Source organism: Passer domesticus, chromosome 15 (assembly GCF_036417665.1).
Source record: "Passer domesticus isolate bPasDom1 chromosome 15, bPasDom1.hap1, whole genome shotgun sequence".
In the NCBI taxonomy this organism is placed as follows: Eukaryota; Metazoa; Chordata; class Aves; order Passeriformes; family Passeridae; genus Passer; species Passer domesticus.
The window spans coordinates 2,580,785-2,592,842 of record NC_087488.1 but is presented as its reverse complement, the minus strand read 5'-3'; the positions used below and the strand labels follow the sequence as shown (position 1 = coordinate 2,592,842).

At 46.1% G+C, this 12,058-nt stretch overlaps 1 protein-coding gene across 7 annotated transcripts in view; it reads left to right on the top strand.

Annotated features, from left to right (window-relative positions):
- The window catches only part of DNAAF8 (dynein axonemal assembly factor 8), a 91,201-nt gene that overhangs the window by 54,944 nt on the left and 24,199 nt on the right, over positions 1-12,058 (top strand). For all 7 annotated transcript variants that reach the window (XR_010348168.1, XM_064390553.1, XM_064390558.1 and 4 more), the window contains exons 19-24: positions 856-1,000; positions 3,711-3,839; positions 5,826-6,020; positions 7,227-7,547; positions 9,181-9,255; positions 10,768-10,821. Coding sequence is in view for 6 of the 7 variants with exons in the window: in XM_064390553.1 (XP_064246623.1) it covers positions 856-1,000; positions 3,711-3,839; positions 5,826-6,020; positions 7,227-7,547; positions 9,181-9,255; positions 10,768-10,821 (919 nt within the window). In the remaining variant the exon portion in view is untranslated. The remainder of the gene's footprint in view (positions 1-855; positions 1,001-3,710; positions 3,840-5,825; positions 6,021-7,226; positions 7,548-9,180; positions 9,256-10,767; positions 10,822-12,058) is intronic.

The following is a 12,058-nucleotide window of genomic DNA, read 5'->3' as shown; positions in this document are numbered from 1 at the left end:
GTGCATTCCAGATGGGTTTCAAAAAGAGCTTTCAAAAATATCTTTTTTCTTTCTTTGAAGCTCTGCCTAACATGGTGATAGGTTTGAGGTAAAGTGCACTTGGCATTTTGACAAGTCAGCCTAAGAAAATGGTAATAATCACAAATGCAAGGTTGCAGTCACACTTAACATATGCAAGAAGTCCAGTGCTGCCCTTCTTATATTATAAGTCCCACAGGAATCATATGGCACCTCCTCTCACAAGGGAGTGGATCCCACACTTCAAGTCATCATGCTGAAGGTTCTTTGCTATGTCAGTCAGGAAATGCATAATTTTGCAAATCAAACTCTACAAATCCCCTCTTTTCTGCTTGTTCTGTGATCAGTCCTAAGGAATAACAATATGTCCCTGCCCATAATATTTTGTAGAATGAATAAAACCTATTTATGGAATACTACAGCCCAAATAGCCAGATATTAGGAGCATGTTGCTAAGTGACCATTAAGGAGTTAACAGCAGCAACCACTGCTCCAATGTGAAAATCATCCCTTCATTTGAGACTCCAGATAATCTTAGAGTGACTTATGGTACATCCACTTATGGTGGATGGTACACCTATCAACTGAGTTACAACTGCTGTGATTTTAGCCCAGCCCAGCTGCAGGGCAGAATGATTTTGTGTTAAGCCTCTTCCTTGAGTTTAAATTAAGTTTCTCTGTCTCAGGAAAAGATGACGCAGAGCACCCAGATATTGGAGTTCCTATGGCTCAGTGATGAGCTGTATCTTGTTGTGCCATTGTAATTTATCTATTTGCTTGAGCCCTGTAGTAATTACATCTGGATTTAGCAGTCTAATCTGCCCTTCATTATTTCAGATTGCTGTCTTTTGCCCTGGCAAGAGCTCAAGCTCACCTGCTGGTGCTGCAGGAGGAGAAGTCCCCGGTGGGCACCGCAGGCACTGCCTGGTGCTGCTGCTGAGGAAGGAGAATGCCACACATCACATCCCTGCCTTGCTGACAGGTAATGCTGCCCTACCAGCACCTGGCAGGGAGGGTTTGCATTTCAGTGGTTCCACATCAGCAGTCCAGCCACAGCTGTACAGTGCAGGGAATATTTATTGGGAATATCAAGGCCTTCTCGTGTTGCTGTAGGAATCTCCAGACCAAGGTGTGAATCAGTCACTACTACACATCCAGCAGAGCTGCCTGGCCTTTGCCAGTTGTTTGATCTTTAGCTCTGGAGTCCTCTTGAACTTAGAATCACCGAGTAGTTCCTGGTGGAAGGGGCCTCAGAAGGCCTCTCATCCAACATCCTGCTCAGCAGAGCATCAGCAATGAATTCCCTCAGGATGCACAGGACTTTTTTCTGTCAGGTCTTGAAAATCTGCAAGGACAGAGATTCTCCTCCCTCCCTGGGCCTTTAATCCATCATTATGGGAAACATTTTTCCTTTATGTGAAGTTGTAACCTCCTGTTTGGGTTTGTGAGCCTTGTCCCTGGACACTTCAAAGCTGGGCCTGACTTTGGCATCTCATACCCAATGCCTGGAGTGTTATTGGGGCCATCCTGCTCAGGGCCATCAGTTGGATTTCAAGGACCCTTGTGGGTCCCTCCCAGCTCAAGACTTGCTGGGATTTTATGGCCTCAATCACCTCCTCTCAGAAACTCTTTTTGCCCAGAGAGGTCGGGTAGCCAAAATCCAGCTGTGCCACTGAGCCTGAAGGCATCATCTGATCCCATCTACCTCAGCTTTGAATCCTGCACCCTTGTGACTTCCAAGCACCCAAAGGTGGAGAGACTGCCAAAACCCAGCCAAGCTGCTGCCTTAAATCTTCTTACTTGAGTTTCTGTTTTTTTAAGGATCAGTTGACATGGACTTCAAGTGGGGAAGATCAGAGGCAACAGCAAGTGGTCAGGAGGGAACAGAAATCCCTTCCCAAGAAGGGGTCACTGTGGGTGACCCTTCCATGAACACCATCCCACACAGCCCATTGTGGAGACATTCATGCCCAGCCCAATTGCTTCCTTTAATTTATCCACAATAGGAAAGAACATTCAAAGGTTTGGGAGGGGGGAAACAATGACAATTCAAATCCTGGGCTTTTTCTCCTGAGACTATCACAGAATGTTCTGAAAACATGTGCAGACACAGAGGATTAATCATGGCACAGTAATTACAGCCCCGTGTCACCTGCTGCCTCTGCACCCAGGGAAAGTTGCTCATTAAAAAGTGCAGTTTCTGCAGCTTCCCTCAGTGCCACAGATGATGTTTTGTGTTCATGTTTTGCACGGGGAAATTTCCACTAGAAATCCATAGGGGGGCTGGAATGAAGGGTGGTCTGGAAAGGTAAAATATTTTCCCTCATGCTACAGAACTCAGAGTTTTTCTCTTGTTTGTGACAGATTTTGCAAATGCCTCTTTCCATGTGTTCTGTGCTATTTTCATCAGTCCTGTACTGCAGAAAGACATCTTAGTCCATATTCCAGAGCCCTGGAGAGGGGAAGCTGATATTCTTTCCCCATAAACTTTGGATTGGCCTCTGGGAAGTGCAGAATAGCACTGAGGTTGGAGTAGGGTAAATATCTCACTAAGAAATTCTGCATTTGTAATCAATATGAAAAGCAGTTGTCCCTCCAAAGTCTCAAATGCTGTTCAATTTTCAAAGCAAGTTAAAATTTGACAAATACTCCTGAAACAGAGCAGATAAATAGGTGGGTAAGGATCTCTGTCTTGAGGTCCAAACACCACACATTTTTGTCCAAGCTTTGCTTTCTGCCATGCCCTGAATTTGAATAAACAGCAGGCAATACTGCTGGGACAGTGATGGCCCATTTTTGGTGCCTCATACCCTTTGAATTTTGAGGAGCAGGTGATTGTCAGTGGTACATTTGATATCCAAGGTTTGCCATCAGCCTTTAACACCAATAATCCATTTCCCATGCTCCACTGCAGTGCATTTTTGACAGGCTTGTACAGTAGGAAGCAATCAAATGTGTACAAAGTAATTTAAAAAATAACAAGCCTTTAAAACTGTGACCTGAAACATTATTACAGAAGGCTGAACTAATTGTTGTGGAAATGTACTGTATGCAACACCTTAATGCACTGTCTGTGCACAGCCCAGCTCTTTAGAGGGAGAATGGGAGCTGAGAGATTGTGGCTTTAAGCACTTAGTGTCTGTAAAAGTGGCGTGGAACGGGATATTTTCCAGGCTGGAAATCACAGAGGCAGAACATGATGTCTCTGTTCAGGTCTGTCACCCCAGCAATACCTCCCTGCCCACGAGGGCCCTGTGGGATGCAGGACTTTGGCCTCATGCCTGGAAGTGTGAGACACCTTGAGGGCCTTCTTGTGAGCACTGGGCTCAGATTCGGGACTCTTAGTCTAGTGGACACCACCTTATTTAAGATATTTATTCAAATTCAGGAGCTCTGAGGCAACATCTGTGCACTTGTTCCACCTTTCAGTTCCCAGCAGGAGTTAGAAGGGGATAGAAACACCTGGGTGCTGCTGAAAAAAACAGAGAAAGCTGTGGGCCAGCCTCAGTTTTCAAGAGCTCCTTGGCCCTTTTTAAGTGGCCCAAGTGATTTTGGGGAGAGGGGATGGCTCAGCTGTGTGTGGTGTCTTGGGTAAGCTCAGTCTGTAGCGGAGCTGTGGCCAGTGACTCAAACATTTGCCAGCAGAGTGTTTCCATGTCCAATGCTCACATTTGCTGCTGCTCTGAGCACAGGGCTGATGGAGGAGCTGGCAGAGGCAGGCCTTGGCAGCGGGCACAGCCTCCCCCCTGCAGCTGCTGGAGAGGAGCCGTCACTCTGCTTCCACGGGGCTCCGTTCGCCGCGGCCGCGCTGCGCAGCCTGGGTATGTCTGCCCCAGCCTGGGTGTGTCAGGGGCTCTGCCCAGCCTGGGTATGTCTGCCCCAGCCTGGGTGTGTCAGGGGCTCTGCCCAGCCTGGGCATGTCTGCCCCAGCCTGGGTGTGTCAGGGGCTCTGCCCAGCCTGGGCATGTCAGGGGCTCTGCCCAGCCTGGGTACATCAGGGGCTCTGCCCAGCCTGGGTATGTCAGGGGCTCTGCCCAGCCTGGGCATGTCAGGGGCTCTGCCCCAGCCTGGGTACATCAGGGGCTCTGCCCAGCCTGGGTACATCAGGGGCTCTGCCCAGCCTGGGCATGTCAGGGGCTCTGCCCCAGCCTGGGTACATCAGGGGCCCTGCCCCAGCCTGGGTACATCAGGGGCTCTGCCCAGCCTGGGTACATCAGGGGCCCTGCCCCAGCCTGGGTACATCAGGGGCTCTGCCCAGCCTGGGTACATCAGGGGCCCTGCCCCAGCCTGGGTACATCAGGGGCTGTGCCCCAGCCTGGCTTCCCCAGGAGCACACACCAGGCAGTGCCCTGGGCTGGAGGGACTCCAACCTCATCCCATGCCATGGGCAGGGAGCTGCCGCTCTCCCAGGCTGCTCCAAGCCCTGTCCAGCCTGCCCTTGGACACTGCAGAGATGGAGCAGCCACACTAACAAGGGATTTTCCTGGATAAAGCCATTAGGAATATGCTTTTGTCTGTAGGATCTCATTTACTGTTCTGCTGCCAGTCAATCACAGTAATTCTCCTGGAAGAATCAATGGAAATCAAAGTGAAAATACCTTTTTCAAGTAAATTAAAAGATACATGCAAAAAGAAATTATTGAAACTTGACACAGTAACATCCAATTAAGTCCTAATTAAGATAATTAGAAGATTAATAGGCAATCAATACGTATTTATTCCCATAGTTTCAAGAGAAGTCAAAATATTAAAATGAGATAAATTGGTGGTTGTGTGTAGAACTGGAATGTGCTGAAGTGATAAATGCTGGCAGCTATAGTTCTGTAGGTGCAGAAAAGGCACTTTCCAATTTCATTTTACTTGGATATTCTACATTTCAGTTTGTACAGTTGTATTCACTTTGGTAACTCATTCATTCAAAGCTGGGAGATTGATAGGATTTCAAACAGCAAGGAAATGGGTTTTCTGTTCTTAATCTATGACTCACATGGGTGAGTCTTAAACCTCCTAGTTCTGTACACTTGGAGTAAAAAAATCCCATGTTTATTTCATTAACTACATGTTGGGGGTTTTTATGTGTTCAGTAAGTTAACTTAGCTTAATTTAATTTAATTATTTGAAATTTTGGATGCCAGGACTCTGAGTTTAAATATATTGCTCTCCAAAACCAAACTGACTCTAAATCCTAAGGAAAAATGAAAATTAAATGCATGTAATTCATAATTCTCTCACATTATGAAATGTTATGATGTAGGAATAAGTAAGTAAATGAATGTTTATTGATACAATTGCTTACATAATTATGTAGTGAATCAGTATGGAACAAACAGGGATTTCTGATGGGCCAGGGATTCTCCAGGCTGTGCTGTTCCCAACAGGATTGGGATAGAAGTGCAGTGTTACAGCAATCCCCAAATTAGCTCCCAGTTTTGTGCCCTGAAGTGTCCTGGAAAGCAAAATGAGGTATTGATTTAATGTGAAGTCAGTCATTAGTTATCAACCCAAAACTGGTGCCTTAAATCATTTTGGTACAGATCTATCAACTCTGCCTAATGGTGTGAATAAGGATATCAAAATTACAAGGAAGGTATTTGCTTTACATGGCAAAATGTAATTCCAGGGAAGGACTGGGACTAATTAGAGGGACTTTGCTGTGTTAATATTCCTCATTCAGGAGGCTTTTCCTGAACTGCAATGTGAGGAGACAGTGAAATGCTGGTTGGGATTTATGCAATTCCTTCACAGCAGAAAGCCTGAGATGTGTTTTCATGGGGTAACAGTTTTGTTTGGATGCTGTCCCTGGGCAGGAGGAAACCTCAGTGCAGTGCCAGAGCCCCAGCACATCCCTCTGGATTTCCTGTGCCACCGAGCCTACGCTGCTGAGCCCGGGATGGAGCAGGTGGTGATGCTGGCAGTGGTGGGCATGCAGGCTCTGAAGAGTGCTGGAGAGCTCCTCCAGCACATCCTGCTGCCCCCAGCCAGGGATCAGGCTTGGAGTGCAGGTAACCCCGGAGCTGGAGACCTTGGGTTATCCTGAGTAGCTCTTTTTAGCAGACCAGGAACAAAATGGAAAATGTGGTGAAGGGGCCTCAGGAAGAATGGGTTTCTTTGTTAACCACCTAGAGAGCTGATGATTTTCTCTTGGTTTGTTATGGGCAATCACAAACAGCTCAGGTGGGCATAATTTGCTTCACAGAGCATCAAATGAGTTCCAAGTAGTGCTCGGGCTTGCAGAGCTTTTATGTAACACAGAGCATTGTGTCCCTCCCTGAGCACAGGGAGGTAAGGCTGGGCTGGAAGTGGGACAGGAATTTGGAAGTCACAGGCTCAGTTCTGTGCAGTGACAGCCTTGGTGAGCAGAACCAAAGCCCTTGATGGCTTCACGCTCCGCTTCCCCCGCGGGAGGAGCAGCGGGGCTGTCCCCATGCTGGCTGCTCACATGTGCATGAAAAGGGCTGTCAAGCCCTAGGCAGGACAGGGACTTTATGTAATTTCATGTGCAGGTTGCACTGAAGTGTGATAACACAGGAGCTGTAGGCACAAAGGGCTCAAGTCTGCCTGTCTTACACTGTGTTGTATCCAACTCACCCCAAAACCATCTTGAAATACTACTTGAAATCCTGTGAAGTTCTGTATCTGAGATCTGAGCCAACAGAAACTTCCAGCACTCCCGGACTGAGCCCTAAATACCTTCCTACATAGTCAGAAGACAACTTTACAACTCTGACAACATTGAAACTACTTTAGAGACAAGTCAGCATTCTGCTGTAGTTTGCAATTCTGCTAAACATTGCTTAAAGTGTTATGAGAGGTGCTAAAGGATCCATAATTATGGATTATGTTGTGCCAAGCCACATTGTTATTAGTGTACTCTCAGTGATTCCCTTTCAACTCTCCTCCATTAGCTGTGCTCTCTAATCAAATCATGGCACTTACTCCCTGTGGCTCCCTGTTGATTTCCCAGATAGCCCTTTTTTTGTTCTTCACTGTAATGGCATTTCTTAGAATTTGCATCTTGTGGGTTTTCCCAGTATATTCCTATATTTGCATTACAGTCCATTCTGGATGAAACAGAAGTCAGAACAGCATTGGAACTTGTGCAGGGACAAAATCCATGTGAAATAAAATGTTTGTGTCCAAAATAAAGCACAGCTTCTACAAAACACAAGCTGCTGCCTGGTGCTAAAAACATTTTTCTTGACTTGCAGCAGAGCCCAGTTCAGGACTTGAGCTCCTGGGCCTGAAGTGGCTGCCCCATCTCACTCGGTGCCAGGCCAGAGAAATGACCCCTTTTGAGGCTGGGGACACTCTCTGGCAGAGGAGCCTGGACACGCTGACGTGCAGCCCCGTCCTGCTGTGTGTGCTCCGGGGCATCGATGCCTTCCGAGCCCTGGGAGCCGCCCTGCAGGCATGGACACGGGACAGGCTCAGCACGGGTGACAGCCTCCCACAGGCACTAATGGCCTTGACCCCAGAGGTGACCTTCAGACAAACCATCCTCTTCTTCACAGAGGCAGATTTGGTAACTGGTAAGGCGCGTTTTTACTGTTTGTGTTCTCCTCAGCTGGAGGGTGTGTGGGAATTGATTGAGCCTGGGCAAAGGAATCCAGTGCTGGGGGTTTTCTCAGGCACAGGAAAATGTAATAATGTGGGGGTAAATTCTGTGCTTGGCTGGGTTAAGATGAGGCAGTGAACCCAGCAGGAGCCAGCTGAGGTCACCTGCAAGGTGGCTTATTTAATTAATATGGTTGTGCTTGGCCTGGTGCCCTTTCTGATGATCTTGAGGTACTCCGTAAGTACTAATTAGATATCAGAGCAATTGGCAGGATCAGTAAATAAAACCATGCATTTTAAACCCTCTCTATCAGAGAAACTGAAGAACAGAGCCCAAGAGCTCTCACACCTAAATGTGGGCCCCTAATTGTGGTGCCAGACTTTCAGCTTGATGCCTCAGCCTTGCCCTGTGCTCAAGGAGATTGAAGGTGTGACCAGACAGTAAGAAAACAGATTTCTTAAGAATTTCTTTTTATCCTGGAGGAGAATGAAGAGAGGAATGGAGACCTTTGCTGTCAAAAGCTTCTCAGAGTTCAGTGATGTGTGCCAGCATCGATCTTTCAGCACAGTAAATTTGATAGTTTCCTCCTGTAGCAGGAAATGTATAGCCATGCCTCTTAAAACTAAATCACTGTGCAGACTGTGGGGTTATTGATACTGGAAGGTTTAGTGCAGCAGACTACAAGCTCCCACTGTTTTCTTTTAATGTGAAATATTCAGAGAAGAATTGGGGCTGCCTGGCTCCTCACACCCAGAGAGAAACAGCTCTGAGCCCTGACAGTTTCTGGCAGGGAGTTGGAACAAGATGGTCCCTTCCAACCCAAGCCATTGTGGGATTTTATGATTACTCAGAAGCAGAGAGAAATCAGGGATTGTGGTAACATCATGCATCAGCTGAAGGGGAGTGATGCAGTCCCATAAGTGCATTCGTGCTTTGAATTTACAGCCCTTCCTTTATCTTTCCTTGGGGAAGAAAAGTCCTTTGTCATCAACACAAACTTAGCCACTTGTGTCAAACCCACTGTGCCTGTGTAGTGTGCAGTAACAAATTGGCTTTGCTGAATGCCACAAAGGAAGATTTGTCTGGGAAAAGATCCTGGGTTTAGGCTCACAGCAAGTTTGATTTGTCAGTGAACTATGGGGGTGTTCTCTGTGAGACTGGTGAGCAAGAAGAGGAGCCTCCAAAAGAGAAGGCATCAGGTATCCCAAAGTGGTGTCTAAAAGTCTAAAGAGTTCATGCACTGCAGCCCTTAATTAAAGTTATCTTGAGATGGAAAGGCAGGATAAGAGGAAAGCAGAGCTGTGAACTGAGTTTATTGAGGGAGGTTTTAATGGCAGTGCCAGCCTTTTGCACCAAAGCCACTGTGAGGAACAAAGGAGCACAGCTGAGGCCAAACTTCAGCATCCTGCACTGTCTCTTTTATGAGGGAATTCCATTTTTTGGAATTGTTGAGGAGGAATGGAGAGACCTCTGTGCTCAAGAACAATATTTTGTAGCAGGTTGAACATCTGCCCTGCTAAATAAAATTACTTTTGTCTCCCTCCTGCCCCAGACATTGAAGGTTTCCCATCTTGAATCCATAAAAACCCCTGTCCTTCCTTTTCCAGATGCAGAACACCGCCCTGCTGGAAAATTCCTGCCACCACCTGGCAGGAGCTCCAGGACTGCAGGGAAGACCACAGGTAAGCAACAGTTTTCTCTTGAAAAGAAAAACCAAGTTATTTTAGACTCTTAAATAGATTGAAGAAAACTGTGTGTTCTCTGTCAGAGCCATTGAAATGGGATTAGTAAACCTTTGGTTAGACATCCTAATCCCAGGCAGTTGGGGAGGAAAGGCCAGCTGGGTCCCCCCAGTGCTGGGGGAAGGTATGAGTACTGTCACATCATTTCCTCTCCACAGTCCTGAGAACCACCTGCTGAGGGATGGTGTGCAGAGTCAGCTGGATAAGTAATTAATGTCAGCTCTTTAGTAGCTTTTTTCGGGTGTAGATCCCAGAAATGCTGATTTTCATGATGTTTTAGAGAGGTGAAATCAGAGCAGAAGGTGCATTTCCTATGTCTCTGTCATTTACATCCCAGTGCTGCCCAGGTCACCATGGGATTCACAGATCCTGAAAGTCCTTTCAGGTAACTCCAGCAATAAGAAAAAAAAGCTGGTGCTGGGAGGATGAACCAAAAACTTATGAGACAAGGCAAGGACCTTAGGGCTGGTTTCACCTGTTATTTGTGCTTTTATTATTGCAACAAACGTGTGGAAAGAGAAAGAGAGCTCATTAGGAAAAAAAAAACCAACTCTTTGGCTAAATACCTTCCAGATACATAACTATGGAAAGTAGATAGACATGGATTTTCGACAGTAATACCAAAAAAAAAAAATAAAAAAGCTAATTCTGTTTTGACAAACAGATTTTAGTTTTTTCTTATCTACCTTGCATGTCACAGTGGCTAAACTTGCCAGTCACTGCAAAAGGAATTCTTTTATCAGTCTGATGCAGGATTCCCCTCAGTGTGCCCTAGATCTTGGTAACTTCTCAACTCTCATGAGCCTGAAGTACCTTGATTTTGCTCATCTCCAGGTCACTGCAGGTTTTACATTAGACTGAAGGGAACATTTTTCTGTTGGCTTTTGCCCTAAGTTCTGATTCCCCAGACTCCTTTCATCCTGCTCTGCTCTCCTGGAGAACCACTGGAGCAGCCACTCCTGGCTGGCTGGGGAAGTGCCAGGAAGGTTTTATCAGCAGCACTCAGGTTACACAGCACCTCTTTGTTTCTGAGAGAAAAAAAAAAAAAAAAAACAAAGAGAAAATCAAAGAGACAAAAAACCAAAGAGAGAATCAAACAAAACACCAGAAACAGGGCAGCATCTGACCTGACTGTGGAATGTTAGGAGCATAGTTAGGTTTAAAACCACTGTTAACCACTCCCTGAAATCCCAGAAAAGGTAACCAAGATCCAGCATGGTTTAGGACCTGCAGTCCTGCTCAACCTGTGCTCCTGGGATTACCAGAGAAGGGGAAAGTGTGACCCCTCCCAGGGTGTCCCAGGACATCTGAAATCAAGCCCAGTCCCAGTGTTACACCCTAAAATGTCAGTGTGTCACTGTAATATTGGCTGCTTTATGTAGAGATGATAGCACAATTCTCAGATTGTCTCAGAACACACAGAACTCACTCACATCTGCTTCTCTCCTGCAGTGGGTGAGAGCTGGAGGTGCCGAGCAGAATCCATGTTCTCCTTCCTGCAAGCAGGTGAGAGAAGAGCAAATGGAAAAATGTCCTTTGACAAGGACTTGGTGGAACTAAATCATCTGGATGTACCAGCCCAAAATAAGAAAAAAAAAGGATTATACCAACATTTTGCTTAGGCTGGAATCCAGCCTGATGCACTCTGAGCATGCCAGCAGATGTGCTATCTGCTTGTCTTGACTTCCCACTTATTTGAAGTCACACCTATCTGAACTATTATCTATAAATAACATATAAACTAAACTCTCTTTTCACTGTTAGGCTATGAAATCAAAACCTATGTAATAATTTTTGGGGGGAGGAAAAAAGGAAAGGGTTGTGAGGAATGGATCTAAAAGTATTACAAATTAGAGAAGCGTAATAAAGACCAGGAAAGGCTCTGAGCAGTCAGAACTGGAAATCAGGCAGGTTTGAACGTTGCCAAACAGGTCCCTCTGCTAATTCATGATCAGCAGAGATTGTTCCATTGGTAATTAGTGGTATTTATCTAGTTCTTGTTACTTGTAATTGCTTAGGAGAGAAAGCCAGCTCTGGGTGACAAGGTGTCTGAGCAAACCAAGCTGGCAATCCTCCTGAAGTGTCTAAAGTCCCTAAATATGCAGCAGGTAGTGACTCACACAGCAGAAGAATGAGAATATCTGCCCAAAAACGGAGCAGATGGTGAGGAAAACATCTGGAGGCCACTGAGTGCTTACATAACACACAGGGGTGAGGTTGCTGAGGTGGAGCCCAGCAGCTTCCTGCACTTCCAGGCTGTTGCTATGGAACCTTTCTGTTCAGGAATGATGTGAGGAAAACAGCACATCTGTAACAGGAGGGCTCCCTGCAGCACAAGGGTTAAGTTTCCATATCAAAAGGGGAGGGAATCATCTTGGTTTTTATTTTTGATCCTGTGTTTCTGTGCCACGTTCCTGCTTGTCACCTGGAAATAACAGCATTAAGTTTGAGGTAGCCTTGTTGATGCTTTGCTGCATTGACATCTGTGTAATTAGTACTGGGGTGTACAGAAACAGAAAATGACATGTTTTGTACCCAAACAGATCAGCTTGCATCAGTTTTAGCAGCCTGTAGGATGTTCCCCTGTGCTCGTGCTGATTGATGTGGTTCAGCACCAGCAGCTCCTGGGCCTCACAGACTGGTTCTGACACTGCACTTGCCAATAAATCTCCACAAGATGTTATAAGGATAAAATATTAACTATACTCTTGGTAGCAAGTACTTTAGCACGACTAAAAATTTG